This window comes from Anolis sagrei, chromosome 5 (assembly GCF_037176765.1).
Source record: "Anolis sagrei isolate rAnoSag1 chromosome 5, rAnoSag1.mat, whole genome shotgun sequence".
Classification (NCBI taxonomy): Eukaryota; Metazoa; Chordata; class Lepidosauria; order Squamata; family Dactyloidae; genus Anolis; species Anolis sagrei.
Window position 1 is genome coordinate 158,707,271 of NC_090025.1, and position 21,507 is coordinate 158,728,777.

Sequence of the window (21,507 nt, forward strand, 5' to 3'; positions counted from 1 at the left end):
GGTCCCAACTAAAGTAAGCCCACTAAATTAATTACTGAAGGAAGAGGCCCCTTGATGGAAGAGATCTGTTCTAGGGACCCATATACACTGCCATGTACAGTAAGGCAGACTGAAACTACATGCTATGAGTCTACACTGACCATATAATGCTTTCAAACTGCATTATATGATAGTGTAGATGGGGTCTAGATGAGACTACCAATGAGATTCAGGATGGAAAGTGTCCTAGGAAATTGAGCAGATTTGTGTTTCACTGACAGATTGTGCTGGAACAGAATATGTTGTGTGCCTTGCCTTCCTAGTTGCTTCCAACTTGTGGAAACTTTAAGGTGAATCTTTCATCATAAAGTTTTCATAGCAGAAGGGGTTGGTCATTGTTCTCCTCCCAGGTTGATAATGTGTGTAATTAGAACAAGGTCACCAAGTAGATATTATTTATTTATTTATTTATTTACAGTATTTCTATTCTGTCCTTCTCACTCCACAGGGGACTCAGGGCAGATTACAATGCACATACACATGGCAAAAATTCAATGCCACTTAGACATATAACATTTCTGTGCATAGAGCAATCTTGCTGCTGTGATCATATATTACAACAATTTACTATCATAACTTATATCAGTCATTCCAAGTTAAAAAAAAGTGAGGCTTTAACTGGATATTTCCCCCCAATTTTCTGAATCAACTTATGGATTTGAATCCAATATTTCTTGGCACTATTACATGTCTACCACATGTGGTAAAAAGACCCCATTTCTTGTTTACATTTCCAACAATTGTTGGAAACTTCTTTCAACAATTTTGAAAGTTTTTCGGGAGTCCTATACATCGGTACATCATTGGACTCCATTGTATTCATAGTTTTTCATGTTAATTTTTACATCATCCATAGTTATGTGTCTGGATATGGGACAGAGTCATATTGCTAAGTCATGAGCTTAATTTACTTCAGGGAATGATGGTGGGGGTGCGCAGGACTGTTGGGATAGGTGATGCAGCATCTAGAGATATTAGCTATAGTAACAGCGGAAACCAGAGTGCCTGAAGTCTTGCTGCAACTTGAAATAATGTTTCAAAAGGGGGTATTATTATCTCCTTTGGGTTGAAACCTAAAAGTGTGCCCTGAATAGGAAACCTACACATACATCTGTCAGATTGATTTCCCTCCCTGTTTGAACATTATGAGAGACTACATGGTTTTCAAGTTGTTCTCCTGGCTGTAGTTTTTGACAGCGAAACAATGATTTTATTCCTGAAAGTTTTACTTAGAAGCAGTTACACCCCTACCTATATAAAAAAATATTATTTTCTTTTTCTAAAAAAAGATGTTTAATAATAGCCATCAAATGTAGATTTAAAACCACTTAGTCATTTAGAAGCTCTCAGGCTTTTGGAAAAGATGCTGGTTGTTTTCTCAGTTTGGTTGAAATTCAAGAGCTTCTTGATGTATTCTTAAAAATATTTCTCATCAAGCATTTAATATGATAGAAATTAATCCAGGAGAGCCAATAGTGAGGGCTGCTGAGAGCCCCTGGTTTGGTAGATATGGGCAAAGAAGGGCGCTTCTAGACTGAATTTAAATGCGCACCGAAGTGGTTTTAAGAAACCCGCTTTGGCATGCATTTAAGTTCCCGCACCTCCCGCCAAAACCCGTGTTTTTTGGGGTGTGTGTCTCTAAATGCTTATCTGGTACCTTCCAGGAGGGTACCCAGATACCCAGAAGCCCAACAAAATAAGACCTTAAAATTAAAACAACTTACCCGGTTGCCAATAAAGTACAGCTAGACTCCTTGTCCCCCCTCTCCTCAATTTACTGGCATGTCATTTCTATTGGGGAGGGGGTGGGTGCCCTCTTGGTTTTCTTAGCTCACAGAGCCCAAAAACCCCAAGCTAGATGTGTGGATTGGGCCTGGGGATCACATGACAAAGTCTTCAGGCCCAATCCACACTGGGTCCACACCTGGGACCTGTATCTTGAAGAAGGAAATGATTATGGAAGAGTTCAAAGAAATAAAATTGACATGGTTCCATTGTATACAATTAGAACAATGGCTCAAAAATTGGGAAAAAGATAAAAAATGGAAGCAAACTTAACCAATTTGAACAAATAATACAGAATGGAAGGGTTGTAGAAGAACATGAAAATTTGAGAGGAACAACTAGTAAAATATATAAGATAATAATTAAAATAAAGGAAGGAAACACAAAAAACAACACCCTTAAAGAGGTTTGGGAAGAAGATTTAGGGATAAAAATAAAAGAAACAGAGTGGCAACAATTATGGAGACAAAGACATTTTAAAAATTTATCAATACGGGTTAAAGAAAATTATTATAAGCTAATATGGAAATGGTATCTGACACCAGTAAGAATAGCATATATATAAATAAAAATAATTCAAAAAATTGCTGGAGAAGCCATAGTCTTGGACAACTTACTGCAACTGGAAATGTTCATAGAATAGACTGAGTGTCTGAAATGCCTCTTAAGGCCCTTCCACACAGCCATGTAACCCAGAATATCAAGGCAGAAAAACCCATAATATCTGCTTTGAACTCGTATATCTGATGCCATGTGAATCTTCTCTAATGGTGCAAGATCCCTGCAAGCCAGCTGGTGATGGTGACAGCTGTTACCAGTTTTTTTCCTATTCATTTTTAATGCAACCAATGTTGCATCTATGAGGAACAAACGGCAAACACTGGCTTAAATTTAAGGACATGCAGTTTTGGCACTTAATGAATTACACTGTTGGGGTATCATTGCTCATCATCTATTTCTGCATCATATTTGAAAGCAGCCTCTGGGAATGACTTGGACCCTGGACAGGAAGTCTCTCCCAGTTCAGGTGACTGCAACAGGTTGGCAATGCCTTCAGGAAATACCCATCTGTTAGCAGATGCCAACACTGCTGGATTGCAGATGGTACAGCTGGTTCATGATCTCTCTGGGCAGCTCTGGAGAAAGCAATGTTTGACACAGTGAGGCTACATGTCAGGAGGAAGTGTAAACACATTCAGTCAAAGATCTGAGCTCTTTCTGATCCCTGATATCATTTGCATTTCAGCTTCAGAGTAAGAGGAATTGGTGGAATGCAGACAGGATGGGTTAGTTTGAAATTAGGCACTTTGTTCTACAAGAAGGAAATCAAGCTAGTCCTTTGCTCTGTTGCGACTCACTTCTGAAGTACATTTAAAATGTTTTGAAGACACTGATCTTCATTAAATATTGTTTAGCACAATTTTTAGCATGTCCAGAATGGCTCAAGCTGCTTTGAGGTGGCACAAAGGACAAAAGGGTGCACCCCTGACAGATGGCCATCAACTTTCTGCTTAAAAACCATCAGAGAAGAAACTCCACCATGTTCCAAGGCAGCATATTTCATTGCCAAACAGCTTTTATCGTCAGGAAGTTTTTAATGTTTAGGTGGAATGTCTCTACCTAATATGAATCCATTGCTTCATTTTCTAGTTTCTAGGTCAGCAGTAAATAAGCTTGCCCCCTTCCCATTATGACAAATCTGTAAAGGCCTAAACTGTGAATGTGAAGGAACAACTGCATTTTATTTTTTATCATTCTGTTTTGGATAGGGAGCAGTCAATGAAATTGCACTCATGTCTTATGAAGAAAAACCAAACAGCTTCTGAATCAAAGCATTTCACCCAAAACACAATGGCTGAACTTAAAAAAATAACCACATCATATCAAGCATGAGGATGCCTTCCTTTTATCCCTGCCTACTTAAGGAAATCCTGGTGCAGGCTACTTGAACTGCTCATTTCTTCAGTAACCAAACCTCATTGCGTCTCCCATAGGGTTTCATGGGAGGATCATAACCATTGCAAAAATAGAAGTCTTTATGGTAGTCCTCCTTGTCTCCCAAGGCAGAAGTCAACTTGGCTGCATAATTCACATAATCTGCTTCTTTGGCGTAACCTCCAAATTGCCTAGGAACAAAGAGAAAAACAATACCAGTGGATGATATTTGGACTGATCCCAAAGAGAAAGTGAATATAAGAAAAACAGAAAAAGGAAGGAAAATAGCAGGACTATTTCTTCAAGAGAGGTTAATAAGCATCTTTCTGCAATGTACTTCCTATCTAGTCAGAGATAGAATCATAGAATCATAGAGTTGGAAGAGACCACATGGGCCATCTAATTCAACCCCCTGCCATGCAGGAAAAGCACAAAGTATCCATGATAGATGGCCATCCAGCCTCTGCGTAAAGGTTTCTAAGGAAGGAGCTTCCACCACTCTCTGAAGCAGAGAGTTCCACTGTTGAACAGCTTGTAAAGCCAGGAAGTTCAGGTTATGTTTGAATCATAAGACATGTTTGAATTGTAAGATAAAATCTTATGTACAAATCACATTGAAATGAAAAGGAATTTTATGGTAGAAGAGTGTAGTTGTGCCATAGGTTTGGTTTAATGTGACACAAACTGACGCAAAAGCATCCAGCTGTGTCTCCTGGGTTCCTTGACCACAGCACTGTCTGGCATCGCCTAAACCAGTTTCTCAAAATGTGCTCCTCCAGTTGTTTTGGATTTCAACTCCCACAGTTCATAACAACTGATAAGCTGGCTGGGATTTCTGGGAGCTGAAGTCCAAAATATCTGGAGGAGCACAGTTAGAAAAATCCTGTCTTAAATTAATCTGAGATTTGAAGGAGGATCCTTTCCCATTAACATTGTTGAAGGAAGATTCATTTGCCATTCCAGTCAGCTTCTGTGAATGAAATGAAGAGGACCTTTCTTGGATTTCTCTACAGGCAGAAAAAAAGATCTTGGGGAGCCCAATTTACCCCAAAGTAATTTGTGCAGAGGAACTACCTATTCTATGGAGCCCTTCAGAGCCCTGTTTTCATGAAAGTAATTTGCAGAAGAGAGCTGCCTGCTGGATTGTGCATCATGTTGATTGGTTGAGGGATATGCAGAATGCATTTTCTGTACCATTAATATAGTATATCTGTATTGCTGCACAGAGCACTCTAGAGTAAGAAGACTAATGACAGCCACAGAGTTTGGAGATGTTATTTTTGTTTTTGGATCACAACCAATTGTGTTGTGGAGCCAGGGCTCAAATGGTTGAAGACTTGGCATTTTGGATTAGCTAGGTGGTAGGCACTAGAGCCTACCTGATCTTGGAAGTTAAGAGGATCATCCTTGCTTGCACTTGGACAGGAGAGTATCAATGAACACCGTGTGTTGTGGATTACACTGCACAAAGAACATCCTATGAAATTCATGGGGTAGCCATAAATCAACAGGTGAGATTCACTGCTTTTCCTGTCTATTTATTGTAAAACAAGATGTTTTGGTGCTTAAATTGTAAAATCATAACATAATTTGATGTTTAATAGGCTTTTTCTTAATCCCACCTTATTATCCAACATTTTCACTTATCTAACATTCTGCCAGCCCGTTTAGGTTGGATAAGTGAGAGTTGTACTTTTGCTGAGTTACATCCACAGCAGCTGAATAGGGAAGTGATTTTCCTAGAAAGAATATATGATAAGCTACTCCTGTTGTAAGCATTCAGAGATTGTTTGGTTTGGTGTGGACAGGAGTTGGAGGGATATAAAAGGTTCTGGAATATTTTAAATAATATACAGCACTATATATCTGCCTGTTTGAACCCTCCTTGAGAGTTGCTGCTATGAAGACTGTCATAGTGTAGGCCTGCATTTCAAAAGTTATAACCACAACTCTAATTACAGCTGCTAGCATCCTCCTGCCAGCATGATCACTGGCCACGAGGGCTGGAAAATTCTGGGAGCTGTAGTTTCCCAGAAGCCCTGGATCTGCCATGGGTAAACTTCAGCCCTCTAGGTGTTTTGGACTTCAAGTCCCACAATTCCCAACAGCCTACTGGCTGTTAGGAATTGTGGACATTGAAGTCCAAAATACCTGGAGGGCCAAAGTTTGCCCATGCTTGCCCTAGATGAAGGAGGAAAAGGCTTGGTTGACATGTAACCCGGATTGTCTGGGTTAAACCTAATGTGATGGCAGATATGCAACTGATTCCCTCAAAGTAAAATAGAACTGAATGAGCCAGCTGAGACTATAATTCTGTGGAAAATTGAGTCTATCTTCCTGTCCTGTTTTCAGGAGGGACCATCTCCTCTGAAGCTGCAGTAATTTAAATATGGAAATTACACCTTTCTCCTATTGTTGCTATTGTTTGTTGTTACTATTGTAGAAACAACCCTATCAACCCTATCATGTCGTTTTCTTGGCAGGATTGTTTCAGAGGCAGGTTGCCTTTGAGGATGAGAAAATGTGACTTGCCCAAGATTTCAATAGCCAAGCAGGGATTTTAACCCTGGCCTTCAGATTCATAGTCCAGGGCTCAAACCATGACCCCATCTACATTGCCATAAAATGCCGCTTCAGAATGCAGTTTAACTGAATTATATGGCAGTGTAGACTCATATAATCCAGTTCATTATGAAAGTGTATTACATGGCCATGTAGACAGGGCCATTTATATCATGCTAGCATGCTAGAAAGCATCAGTCATAGTTGCATAGAGCATGGGGGAGAGTGGCTGCTTTTTAACTAAACATACAGGACATATGATCTTCTGACACTGTGTCTCATTGTATACTGTACTGAAGGCTGAAAAGGTTTTTTTTTACTTTGTGATTCTCCAATAATAACTGAGATGACACCTTAAAAGGCTGTTATCACATCAAAGAAATGTTGAGGAAGGCATACACGGTACAGAATACAAAACTGATAATTTGCTTCAAAAGGCAAAACATGTCTCATTTATCCTGCCTTTTAACTCATCACTTTTCACAAATAGAAACTTCATCCAATTAGTCAAATGACAAATCTAATACATTCCCAGTTAGGGAGTGAGAATTTATGAAAAAGAACTTTGGGGGACATTGGGTGCTTTGTTAAAAGAATAGGGGAAGGAAAAAAAGTAGGCTCAACTCCTATTTGCCCAAGTGTCAGTCATGGCCAGAATCGATATGTGTATTTAGTGCCAATTTCCAGAGATGTCATTCAAGAGAACCATCTACCATAAAGGCATGAAGTGTTATGATGGCTAAGGCAACTGATCTGAAGGGAACATTTGCTGGAAAGCCCCAACATGACATTCCACGTCAGACATTCAGACAGAATGAGGGAATCATGGCTTCATATTCCATTCACGGTGTCCATATAATTAAAGTTGATCCCCAGTCTTTTCTTGGATGGTGTGTGTATGGGGGGGAGGGGGAGAAATTCATTCTGAAAGATGATCCTTGACAGCAGACTTTGTCATAATAGTCACACTAAAGTTGACATAAGAGTGCCATCCAAAGGCCACTTGTGTTTGGATGATCTAGATTGGCATTTCCCTGGATGTGCATAAACCTGTTTCCCAACCGGAAGCATCAGCCAAGAATTTGTTCATGTTCCCTTGGCTTTGCTCAAAAGAACTGTCACATCAAAACTGACAAGCCTGTCTTTTCTCCACGAAGTTATTACAAATAGATTTAGCACTCTAGAGCCTGGTACAACACTGTTGTAAAAGAGGGGAAAGACATGTTCTAGTAATTCAGAACTAAAGCTCAAATAACTCAACTCTGCTCCTGAGCCTTGTATTATTTTAATTTCAGGATATTGACAACCACGGCAGATTGTCACTAACCAGAGATTTCCTGGAACATAAGAGAAGTTGTAAGATAGTATCCAGCTTGCTACTCTCCTGACATTTTGTACTACAACTCCCATAATCCACATTTAGAACATAAAGACTATACTACTACAGATATAGAGATATCTAGGTGGTAAAGAAAGACAGAAACTGTATTTCAGTTAACAAACCTAACATCGTATTGCTGAAGGCTTTCATGGCCAGAATCACTGGGGTGTTCTCTGGGCTGTATGGCCATGTTGCAGAAGCACTCTCTCCTGACATTTCACCTGCATCTATGGCAGGCATCCTCAGAGGTTGTGAGGTCACAACATCCTCAGAGGTTGTGAGGATGCCTGTCATAGATGCAGGCAAAACGTCAGGAGATAATGTTTCTGGAACATGGCCATACAGCCCAGAAAATACACAACATCCCAAACCTAACATCTGTGCTCATATTTTACTGGGACAGGTGGCTAAGCAAAGATACATCCCTTTCTCTGTACATCCATCTTCTGAAAAGAGTGTTCCAACCTAATCCACAAAGAGTGCACAAATCCTCTGTAGGGCAGATCTAAAGATGTAAGGGCTCTAGGATGGCTAACCTTTCACACTACACAATTATAGTGCTATAAACCATTTTCATTGCCATTGCAACATCCTTGGGTTTGTAAATAGAAATACTCAAATTCTCTGGCTGCGAAAGTGACATATCCCTCTAAACTGCAAGCCTCAGCATTCCATAGGAGGTTGTCATAGTAACTAAAGTGGAATATGGATAGTGTGAAAGAGGCCCAAATCACACACAAACATGTATCAGAACCTAGATACTGGTGTTTTTTATATTAAACAACAGTCACCCCCAGGTCAAAAGCACAATACAGAATATGTACTTATCACACAAAGCTCTGCTCTTTGAACTCATTTATGCTCAAGAGTTATTTTTCCTTCCAAAGACACACTCTTGGGGAATTGTAAACAAATGAGTATGTTGCACAGGTTCAGCAGCATTCCATTATGTCTTTCACGGTGGAGTTCTGAACTCTGGTTACTGGATGGGGATCAACTGAATCTTAGCTGTATATGCACAGAGAAGAAACAAATGAATACCTATTAACTTGTGCCTTCAGAGCATGTGGCACTTTACAGTGTTGTATAAGTCAAGATGACTAAACCGAGACTATTGTACCTTGGATATATAATGAGAAGACATAACACTGGAAAAGGCAGTAATGTATGTTAAGGTAGAAGGCAGTAGGAAAAGTGGAAGACCACATCACAAATGGATAGACTCAATCCAGGAAAACACAGCCATGGGTCTGCAAGATCCGAGTAGAGTTGTTGATAACAGGGTGACTTGGAAATCCCTCATTGATAGGCCTGCTATACATTGAAGCTGACTTGATATCAGGTAAAAAACAACAACAGTAAGCCAACAATGCAACGTTTTGTCCTAAAGGATTTCCTGTTTGCAATATGATGGCCATAAATATTGTCATAATGAATCCATGCCTCCAGAGGTGCAGATTTTCAATGATATTGGGAAGTTTAAAACTGTGAGGAAGGGGAGTGTGTCGTCTTCACCATATTCCAAATGGTGACTTTAAGAAAAATATAACTTTCTCAGTCTATAAAGTCTTACCTCATGATCTGAAACACTTGAAAACCAGGATTTTGGCTCATATGAATGCCTCCTACATTCTTCCCCCCTCGCCCCATGAAATCACCATATGGGGCAACAGAAGCTACGATGGAGAAAGAGGTCTGTATATCCTGTATATCTACAACAGTGATCTATAAATAATGTTAGAGATCCTCATGAAATCTAAAAAGTGGACGACTATACCAAGCTTCTCTCAGAACTGTCTTAGGATACCTACGTAGAGTAAACACTTATTTCCTCTCGTTCTTCAATTCGAATGCTTTCATCAGTAGGGGAAGGAGGACTGGCCTGGAACTGACTTGGAATCCGTAACAAGACTTTCACCTTACGCTGCAAGGACCCATCATCTTCAGGAAATACAGTCGTACAGATTGGTGCCATTATTCCCATCCCAGCTCCTAAAAGAAAAAAAAAAACAAAACCATGAGTCACAGATTCTAGGTGTATCACTTTAAATGCCATAGCTACATGCTACGAATCCTGGGGACTTGTTGCATAGTGAGGTACTTAGAATTCTCCGCTACAGAGCTCTAGTAATGTAATTTAAAAGAGTGGCTACATATCTGTAGCAAAGAATTATCATCAAACTATAAATCCTAACACTCGGGGCTCATCCACACAATACCTTTATCTCAGGAGCTCCCGGTTCAAAATAGTATAGTGGGTGGCCAAATGATGTCCCCTGAAAATATGGGAGAAATTGCTACAAAGCACTAAAAACATGAAATTTTCAGTTGTGGGAATATCCTGGTTCTGGGCAGAAATTGTGGATATTTGAATATCTGCATGTGCTTACACTCAGAAAATACAGCATTGTTTATGTTGGTTTCCTCCCGGGTTATACATATTGGCTCCTAATTGGCTGTATCCAAAAAACATGGCAACAGTTGACTACAGGGCAAAAATTTTATGCTTGCAAGAGAAACTTCATCCCCTACATGCTGAATGAAGTTTGCGACATATAAACAAAGATTTTGCCATGTAATCAACTTTCCCTATTTTTTTTTATGATAAAAGCAATGAGGAACAGATATGCATAACCCAGGAACATCCCCCTGTTGTTCTCAGACACAAGTACATGACCAAACCTGTCTGGACAGATGGCCATGTAGCCTCTGAATGATAATAATAATGATGAAATTGTGTTCCTGGCACAAAAGTGTCAGTTCCTGTTTAATAGACTAGTATTTACTTTGAAAGTCGTGGTGCCACAAATTTCATTAAATATGTGGAGGACAAAGTTTCTCTTGCTAGGACAGCCCTCTAGTCAACTTTCACCATCATTTATTTATTTATTTATTTATTTATTTACGGTGTTTCTATCCCGCCTTTCTCAGCCTGATGGTGACTCAAGCGGCTTACAAATTGGCAGCAATTTGATGCCTCAACAGTCATTAAATACAGTTAAAAACATTTGGCACAACATTATAAAAATCCATACAAAACCCCCATTAAAAACATAGAATCACCAGTGTCTTCCTGGTAAACTCATTTTTCCAGTAGCATTTTCCCAGTAAAATAAAAGCAATGAGGAATAGATATGTATGATCCAGGAACAAAACTCTTATGAATAATGTGCAGATTTGCATCTGTGCATCTAAAGTTAAAAAAAAAACGCAGAAATTTCTGGTGGACACCCCATGGCAGCCATCTTGCAGGCTTCAAAATCCCATAACGAAGAAGCAAGTCTGGACATTGCAGGCAGAAATTCCAGGACCAACATGTCTGTGTGCAGGCCTTCTCTCAGGACCTGGGTTGTTTTGCCCCTCATGGAAAACCCATGATTTGGTGCTGTCACTTATCATGGAGCCATGGCATTTTAAATGGTATCAGATTGCAATACAATAACTCTGTTTGTACAAATACTTGTAGTAGAGGTAGTGGTGTTTTCCCTTGAGCCGAGCAAATATATGATTAAATGGCTGAGGAAGGAAGGAAGAAACAGAGGTGGAGGAATATTGGTTGATGAACTTAATGGGATCATAGGAGATTTGAAGGAGTCCCTGCCAGTTCCCCAACACCCAGCCTTCTGACTAAAATAATACTCCACCATCACAGAAAGTCAAACACAGCTTATCCGTTGCAAATGGGAGTAGCTGAGCATGGGAGGAAGAATCTCTGTGTTATTTGTGATCTCTCCTAAGGAGAGCTCCTCACCCTGGTCATTGCTCCCTCCAACATATTTGAGAAGTTTCAGCACAGCTTCATTTCTGGCCTCGTCAAATGGTTTTTCAGTGAGCTCGACTGTAGCAAACTTTCCACCTTCGTATGTCCTTTCTTCATAGGATACTTCATCCTGGTAAAACACAGTGATCAGACAAATAAATTCCCTAATAGACATAAGCACGATATGTCTTGAAAGAAAAAAGTCAATCTCCACAACAAACACTATATTATATAGGAAACCCTGCTGTTCAAAGATGTATGATTACCGTATTCAATATGTAGTTTTAGAGGGAGAGAAATTACCAATCAATGACACAATTGTTCTACACATTACACTTTCCCCCACCCAGGGGAAAGAAAATGCACATCTCCACATACTGGTCAGGTAGGAAAGAGAATCAGACCCAATTATTCCCTCTAATAGCAAACTTAGCTTGTGCTCGAAATGTTACAAATAACGGAGGGCTCCTCCAGATGGGACAAATTGGTCGAGAGGTTGTGGTGTTTGGCTTCATTCTTGGGGCTGGCAGAGGAATCATTTTTAAAAAGCCATCTTTCACATTTCTGGTCTCTTGGACAATTTTCTGGCAATTCCAAGAACTAGGTGTAACAATTTATCCCCACTCTCAAATGAGTTCCTTTTTAATTGGGAGGTGTATCAAAACAATGTTTGACCGTGTCTTCTTTCCTTTTCTTCCTACACTTTCTCTATCATTATAGTGCTATAGTTCATCAGTGAAATGGCCCACTGCACTATAACTTTGCAAATTTGGAAAACAATCAGAAAAGAGAAAATTTATCTTTTACACCATTGAACTATCTTGGTAAACTCTTGCCCCAGGTTTTTTTCCCTGAGTGGGAAGGAACTCTGGAAGAGCCCAGTGCAGATCCAAGGAATCCCTACAAGCAGTCCTCCAAAAGAATGACTTGAGAAAATGAGGGAGATATAATAGACTACAAATTCTAAGGACCTACAAGGAGAACTCTTTAGACCAGTGGTTCTCAACCTGTGGGTTGCCAAATGTTTTGGCTTTCAACTCTCAGAAATCCTAACAGCTGGTTAACTGGCTGGGATTTCTGGGAGTTGTAGACCAAAACATCAGGTTGAGAACCACTGCTTTGGGCCAACCTAGGAGAACTATGAGAAATTAGGTGATAGGTAAGTCCCTGCAGCAGCTCAATGAGGAATACAAAGGCTGACTGGTAATGAATGTAAGTTGGAATCAAAAACCGGTGGAGAAGAACAGAGAACATGGCTGACAGGTACCTTGAACAGAGATGCTTCCAGAAAGGTGTGGGATAGGTAAGAGGAAACTCAATCTTCCACTTTATCTCTGCCTGCCCCATATATATATGGGTGGAAAAGATGGGAGTTGTAGTCCAACATATCAGAAGGACACATTAGGTTGGAGACAGCTGGATATACACTCAAGAAGAAACTAGACTGGCTGGGGGTCCAGAAGCTCATTGAGTCCAGCATTTTCTTTAACACAGAGCCACAATGCCCCCCCCCCCCAAACAAAAACAAAAAGAACCCAAACAAACCCAGAGTCACAAAAAACTATTTATTTTCAATAAGTTGTCAAAGGCTTTCATGGCCGGAATCACTGGGTTATTGTGAGTTTTCCAGGCTGTATGGCCATGTTCCAGAAGCATTCTCTCCTGAGGTTTCCCACATCCTCAGAGGCTGAGAGGTCTGTTGGAAACTAGACAAGTGGGGTTTATGTATCTGTGGAATTTCTAGGGTGGGAGAAATAACTCTTGTCTATTTCAGGCAAGTGTGAGTGTTGCAATTGGCCACTTTGATTAGCATTGATCACTGCATCTTGTGTTAATGAATTCCATCCATTATGCACTGGATGAAGAAATAACTTCTATGATCTGTCCTGGTTCCGCAGGCAAATTTATTTTTGTGAGATTACCTCAAGATTAGTGCTGCATGAGAGATGAATAAATGTATCCACATCCACCCCGTTTTTCAAATCTGTCACAGCTTTCCAAAAGTCAGCGCTCTCCAGATACTTTAGACTACAATGGTCATCCTGGGCGGAGATGACAGAAAATGTAGTCCAGTATAGCTGGAGGGTGCCTGGGCAGTTTACTGTTCCATATATTTCTCATTATACTATCACAATTTTATGTTCAGTCTCTTTTGTAACAGCTTCTTGCATTGATTTTACCCTTTTCATTGCTGCTGGCAAATTGAGCAAATGTTTTCATCACACTCTTAAACCACAATGTCAGTCTAAGGCATGTCATGGCTCTTATAACAACCCAGACAAAAATGTTCATGAGATTATATACATTTTAGGTTGCAAAAATCAGTTGCTTTTAAAACATGTCAAGAGTGATTGCTAGTTATAAATGTGTATTTGCTTTCATTATTTACATGTAAATGCATAAGGCCATCAAATAGACCTGCCACCAGCTCATCTATAAGTACTCATGGTCATTGTTTCAACAAAACAAGATCAAGGCAATAGCAGTTGTTAAACAGGTTCTTTCACCTGGGCCTCCTGAGAGCTGTGTGAGTGTGGATTTGACAAGCTATTGAGAAGAGAAAGGAGATGATAAAGGACAGGCACAGATCATATAATCTTAGCACATGATGTACTGCTGCTGTAGGGTTGCTGGTTATTCTGGAAATACACAAGACTTAAACACAAGATTTAGGCTTTGCTCCATTGTTTCTGTAGAACGACATATCAGGACTGAAGTAATTTCTTTTTTTTTTAATGTTGCCGAGTGAAATAGAAATTCAAAATGCAGGGCTGGTATGGTATTCTAGCTAGCACACTGGGCTTTTATGCTGCAATCCCACTGAAGTTGAAGTTCATAAGGCAGGACCACAGGTAACATATGATTAGAAGAGTCCTGTTAGATCAGACCAGAGAGCCTATCTAATTCCAAATTCTGCTATTTACCAGGAGCCCACTGGATACTTTTGGGAAGCCTGTGAACTGGACAAGAAAATAATTTCCCTCGCCTGCAACATCTATAACAAATCCCTTGGCTTTTGAATCTTTAGGTGGTCATGTCTATACTTATTTATTTCATGTCAAAAGCATTCCATACATAAATATAAAAACTGATAAAAATAGAAGAAGCACAAGTGGCTAAATAATTTTGACCAAAACCAGGCAACAGTGATTGTATTGTCTGTAGCTTTAAACAATTTTTCCTCTGTACGTGAGGTAGGGCATTGTGGACAAGCATACAGGTGCGGAGTTGTTTGTTCTGCTCCACAGTTGCATAAGGTGGAGGGTTCTTTTCGGTAGTTCCATTTTGCCAGGTTGTCTTTTGATCTGCCCACTCCACTTCTGAGTCTATATCTATTCTAAAACAATTATAGTAGTTTTGTGAGATATTTGCCCTTCTCTGCCAGAGAGCTCTGGTGACACAACAACTACAAATCCCAGGATTTCCTGGGATTAAGCTATAGCAGTTAATATAGTATCAAAAAACAGACTATCAAAAGTGCCAAATACAGATGCACTGCTTGTTTTAAAGAATTGATTTATTTTAAAAATCTTAAACAACACAAGACAACTCGTGCTATCTATTTAAAATGTCCCTGCATACTTCAACAAAAGACCATTCATTTTAATTTTGAGGGGCAAAAGGGAGGCTTTCACATCACGCAATTGTAGTGCTGCGATTCCATTTTAACAATAATGGTAAAATCGGTTAGAAACTTGGGATTCATAGTTTAGTGAGGTGTGAGAACTATGTGACAGAAAAAAGCCAAACACCCATCTCTAAAATGCAAATCCTATGATTCCACAGGATGGATCCATGGTAACAAAAATGGAATTATAGCACGGCAATGTGTTGTGCAAAAGATGGTCTGAGGAGCCCAAGAGGGTATTGCGAGGGCTCAAAACAGCCTTGGTGCCACTGCTGTTCTATGGGCTTGAGCAGTTCGAACAATTGTCATTGCATATTATATTCATCTTTGCATCTTGCTCCCTAAAAGGAAGGGGGGAAATATGATTATAAATGAGAAGTGGAAGAGGAAAATATGCATATTGGTCTTGATCAGAATAGGAGGAGGGGATGCTTCCAGCTGTGAAACAGCAAGCAACTTGCATGTTTTTCTTTGTGAAAGGAAGAGTTATGACTTATGGTAGCCATAACACTGCTTAAGCTAATATCATATGCCACTTGGCCCTAGCACTGAGCTCTTCACTTATTACTCTTCAGCCTGAAATTAGTTTCATACAGGGAGGAGAAAATGAAGACATTACAACACATGCCGTTTTATTTTTATTGAATGGCTGTAGCCACAAGACTACCCAAGGGAGCTGTAGAGGATTTATGAGATGCTTTTCGCTACAAGTCTTGATGTGTAAAATGCTATGGCAAACCACATGGTTTCTCTGCAGATAATTGTGTATAATTATCTCTACCACAAACATAACTGGCATGCTGCCCTGCATGTTTCCTGGGGATATTTTGTGCTTTCCCATCTGCACCCCAGGCAAAATTCAGCAGGTGCTGTTCAGGTCATCATCTCCAAGCTGAGAGTTGGTGGCCTGCCATAAAAAATGATAGCAAGTCTAATGCCAAATTACTGTGGGACTAGATTGTGCTGTAAGGATATATATATGAGTCAGCTTCTCCTTCATCCAACTCTGTGGAGATTTTTTTTCTCCAAGATTTTGTGCAGGGCACCTGCCAAGTAAAGCAAATGCTAGTGACCCAAATTGGGCAGAGTTTCACAGTGGAATGGCAAGATGCCACACACATCCCCGCCGGGACCCCTTAGGTACTAATGGAAGTGATGCAGGATGGTGACCTTCTCAGTGTTAGCACCCCGCTTATGCCATGCCCTTTTCCAGAAGTTCATCTGGCACTTTCATGATAGCCATTTCAGTGTCAGGTGAGATAAACCTTTCTTATTTTCCCAGGCCAGTAGAAGTTGTGGGATGTTTTGATCCTGTGTATTTTATCTGTGTGATTTGGCTGATGCTCTAAACCAAGTTATGCATGGGATATTTTAAAGTTATGATATAATGCATTACTAAAGGGGTATGTTTGGCTTTATATTTTATTAAAAAAACACATGGTGAAACAGCCAGAGAACTTGGGGGTGGCTTGTACAAATGTTGTATGAATGAAGAAAACTATGTGGGTGTTTCCATTTACAAAAGGCACATCTGGACTTTGGTCTACCTCTAGGAGTTAGGAGCGTTGATATTTATGGGAGGGAACATTTGTGTACTGGGTCAGCCTGCGTCTCAAGCCTCTAGTGAGGAGTCTGGGGATGAGTTGCCTCTGGAGACTTTTCAGAACCATGAGCATGAGGGAATTCAAGACCTAAATCTGGATATAGACCAGTGATTCTCAACCTGTGGGTCCCCAGGTGTTTTGGCCCACAACTCCCAGAAATCCCAGCCGGTTTACTAGCTGTTAGGATTAGTGGGGGTTGAAAGCCAAAACTTCTGGGGGCCCACAGGTTGAGAATCACTGATATAGACTTAGTTCCAGAGCCAGAGGCACCAGAAGAAAATGGAAATGTGGCAACACCTCAGCCTGCAGAGACAGACCAGGAGCAAAATCAGGGTCAAGCTTTGTCTTCATTCTGTAACCCAGCTGCTCTGCTCCTGTGCAGACCTGTAGCTCACCCGAGTCACCAAAAGAGCAGAGGTGACAGAGGCTAAGGTTTGCCTTAAAGGAAAGGCAAGTTAAGGCAGGATCCAGCTTGTAAAAGCTAGGCCCAGTTGTGGGAACAAATTGCATTCGTGTTGTACTCACTGGTTGCATTTCACTGAGATTTCCTAACCCTAATCACTGGTTTGGATTATTGTTGGCCTGTTTGCTCCAGCCTTGACTTGTGCATTTGAATTGTGGACTACTCTTTCTCTGGATTATCCTTAGACTTGGCTTAGTGACTTTGGTGAATATTATTCCCAGTATGTTCTTGAACATTGATGTGGCTGTTATTTAACTATTGGGAGACCTGATGTCTGGGGTTAGCCAGCACAGTTTGTTACTTTTGAACATAATTGACCCCAGATGTTATGTAACCTCAGATTATGGCTAGCACATAGTCCAGTAGGAGAGGCCATAGGGAGCATTTCTTGCTCAATGATAACCTCAGAAATCCGGGAGGAACTGGGTTATTTGAATGCCCATACAACCCTGAAAACTAACAGCAACCCAGTGGTTCCAGCCATGAAAGCATTCGACAACACAACTAATCTTATAGATGGCCATAGTAGTGAGAATAAACTATGCTCACAGATGGAAAGATTCAACTATCCTGACACAAGAAGATTGGTTCAGGAAGATGTATGTGTAAACTAGTAGAAACTGAGTGGCTGTTAGGAGTGGTGGGCATTGAAGTCCAGAACACCTGGAGGGCCCAAGTTTGCCTATGCCTGGTATAAAATGTGTATGAAACATCAATGAAATTTGTGCTTAGACTTGGGTTCCAACTCCAAGATCTCTCCCATTATAGACATTTCCAAATCCAAAATACTTCTGTATTTCAGATAATGCCCACTCAACTTGTACTAGCAGGGAGATTATAAGGGGAAACATTCATGAGCTATTTTATAACAATTGGTGCTGGTGGTATGGATCCCTGTGTAATCCAACTAAGGATGCATCTACACTGTAGAATTAACATAGTTTGACATCACTTTCACTGCATTAATACAATGGAATCATGGGAGTTGTGGTTTGATGAGATATCAGTGCTGTTTGGCAGAAAGATCTTGTAAAACTACAACTCAGTGCTATGGAATCATGGGAGCTTTTTAGAAAGTCCTTTTTACCAAGTAGTGCTTGTTGGTGCCTCCCAACTCTCAGGATTCCATAGCATTGAGTTGTGGGAGTTAGAATGGGATTGAAGGACATTAATCCTACAGTGTGAATCAGGCATGGGCAAACTTCGGTCCCCTAGTGTTTTGGACTTCAACTCCCACAATTCCTAACAGCCTACTGGCTAGGTTACTGTGAGTTTTCCGGGCTGTATGGCCATGCTCCAGAAGCATTCTATCCTGATGTTTCCCTGCATCTATGGCAGCCATCCTCAGAGGTTGTGACAACCTCTGAGGATGCCTGCTATAGATGCAGGAGAAATGTCAGAAGAGAATGCATCTGGAACATGGCCATACAGCCTGAAAAACTTACCACAACCTTGTGAGGTCTGTTTGAAACTGAGCAAGTGGGGTTTATATATCTGTGGAATGTCCAGGGTGGGAGAAAGAACTCTTGTCTGTTTGAGGCAAGTGTGAATGTTGTAATTGATTAGCATTGAATGGCCTTGCAGCTTCAAAGCCTGGCTGTTTCCTGCTTGAGGGAATCTTCTGTTGGGAGGAGTTAGCGGGCCCTGATTGTTTCCTGTCTGGTATTCCCCTGTTTTTTGAATGTTGCTCTTTACTGTCCTGATTCTAGAGTTTTTAAATACTGGTAGCTAGATTTGGTCCATTTTCATTGTTTTCTCCTTTTTTTGTTGAAATTGCCTACATGCTTGTGGATTTCAATGGGTTCTCTGTATTGTCTGACATGGTGGTTGTTCCCAGCTGTTAGGAATTGTTGGCGTTGAAGTCCCAAACACATGGAGGGCCGAAGTTTCCCCATGCCTGGTGTAGCTGCACCCTTAAGGCAACTTTTCCAGGGGCTGGTATGCCGAACCATCCTCCCCAGATCCCAATCGTGGGAAGACAAGAGAAAGGCCCTCCCTCGCGTTTCCTACCTTCTCCCCTTGGCTCAGCACCCGGCAGGGCCAGACCTCCGCCGAGCCAAACAGGGAGTTCTTGATCATGCCAAACATGGTGGAGCGGGGCTAGCTTGGCCGCAGCCCTTTCCGTCCAGCGGGGCTGTCGCTCCTCTTGCCGTTGGCACCCGGGGAAAGGGACTGACAAGGGAGAGGAAGGAGGAAGGACTCCGCCCCGGTGGGCCCAGAGGTTGGGCAGCTGCAGGCTCAGCCCAAGAGCAGAGAAAGAGAAGGAGGAGGAGGAGGAGGCGGGAGGCAGCCTTTGCCCAACGCAGCTGGAGGAACCACAGACCTGCCCAGGAGGAGAGAGGAGAGAGACGCCCAAGGGGCCCCCTCCTTCCCTGCCCTGGTAGTGCTCCTGGATTTTTTTTTGAAGCAGAGAGTGTTTGAGGACATCCATAGGGATGCTTGTTTATTAAGCGATTGTCCTCCCAACCCTGCTCTATGCCTGTGAAACCGTGGACTGTCTACAGAGGTCACATGCAAATTCTGGAACGATCCCATCTGCGCTGCCTCCGGAAAATCCTGCAAATCTCTTGGGAAGACAAGCGGACAAATGACAGCGTGCTGGAAGAAGCAAAGACCACCAGCATTGAAGCAATGGTCCTCCGCCATCAACTCCGTTGGACCGGCCACATTGTCCAGATGCCTGACCAACATCTCCTAAAGCAGTTGCTCTACTCCGAACTCAAGAACGGAAAACAGAACATTGGTGGTCAGGAAAAGAGATTTAAAGATGGACTCAAAGCCAACCTTAGAAACTCTGGCATAAACACTGAGAACTGGGAAGCCCTGGCCCTTAAGTACTCCAGTTGGAGGTCAGCTGTGACCAGCAGTGCTGTAGAATTTGAAGAGGCACGAATGGAGGGCGAAAGAGAGAAACATACCAAGAGGGAGGCACATCAAACCAACCCCAAACGGGACCGCCTTCCACCTGGAAACCAATGCCCTCACTGCGGGAGACGATGCAGATCAAGAATAGGGCTCCATAGTAACCTATGGACCCACCCTGGAAGATTATCCTACTCGGACAATGAGGGATCTCCTAAATGATGAAATGAAAAATGAATGCTCTTGTGCCAATCCATCAGAGAGGAAAGCCTTGGGGTGCATCTATGCCATCCAATGAATGTCAATGACCCGGTGGCGCAGTGGGTTAAAGCCCTGTGCCGGCAGGACTGAAGACCAACAGGTTGCAGGTTTGAATCCAGGGAGAGGCGGATGAGCTCCCTCTGTCAGCTCCAGCTCCTCATGCGGGGACATGAAAGAAGCCTCCCACAAGGATGATAAAACATAAAAATCATCCGGGTGTCCCCTGGCCAACGTCCTTGCAGACAGCCAATTCTCTCACAACAGGATGCTCCTGACACGACAAAAAAAAAAAAAAAAAAGGCTCAGTATTATGGGATCTGTGGTTTGGTGAGGCACTATTGCTCTTTGGCAAAAGGAGGCTATTTATTTATCGTGTCAGGAGCAAACCAAAATAGTTGTATTGCATTAAAAACAAACAAATGAAACACAAAGTTTGCAAACTTGGTATTCTATTAAATGTTCTTTGACCAGTAGCTGGCCTCTTGGACTGCTTCTGGTGTTGCTGCAAGAAGGTCCTCCATTGTGCATGTGGCAGGGCTCAGGCTGCATTGCAGTAACCCTAATGCTAACCCTAACCCATTGCTCCCTTGTGCCTTGGTCTCTAGAGCAGGAGAAAGTCATTCCCCTCCCCTCCTCCTCCTCAATGGGACACGCTTTAAAATCTTGAAATATGGTTCTCATGTTCCCTATCTTTTTTTCTCCCAGCTAAACACCCCCCAGGAAGTCAAAAGGAGGAAGGGAATGGAGGGAAGGAGGGAGAAAGGGAAGAGAGAAGGAAGCAAGGAGGAAAGCTTCAATCCCTGGGTATTCAATTAAAAGAGAGGAGCAGGTGCTATTTTCAACACAATTGGAGAACACCTTAAATAATACACTGGGACAAATTGGAATACGTCTCCAAGTGCACGTTGTTGTTGTTGTTGTTGTTGTTAATAATGCACTTTATTTATATTCCGCTTTATCTTCCTGGAGGGACTCAGAGTGGATTACAGTACATATGAGGCAATTCTTCAATGCCTTTTATACAAACAATGACATACAATACACAGATCAGGTAAAGGGCTTCCCTTTTTTAAATTTCTGGTGTCTGGAGGTGATGCTCAACTTCTGGCCATGAGGAAGTGCTGTTATTCTATTTCCCATGCCAAAGAAGCCTGCTGTTTGTAGAAATCTCTGATCTTGTTGCCAGCATGTCTGCATGGGGCATCCTTTTACCTTCCCACCGAGGCG

The 21,507-nt window shown here is 41.5% G+C and overlaps 1 protein-coding gene across 1 annotated transcript; it reads right to left on the reverse strand.

Moving 5' to 3' along the window:
• Window positions 1-429: 429 nt before the first annotated feature.
• HEBP1 (heme binding protein 1) lies at window positions 430-19,399 on the reverse strand. Its single transcript, XM_060777195.2, has 4 exons — window positions 19,168-19,399; window positions 11,454-11,592; window positions 9,514-9,694; window positions 430-3,950 (listed from the first exon to the last, which is right to left on the reverse strand). Exons 1-4 carry the CDS (start codon window positions 19,243-19,245, stop codon window positions 3,779-3,781), a joined length of 570 nt encoding a protein of 189 aa, XP_060633178.1. The 5' UTR covers window positions 19,246-19,399; the 3' UTR covers window positions 430-3,778.
• Window positions 19,400-21,507: the final 2,108 nt, after the last annotated feature.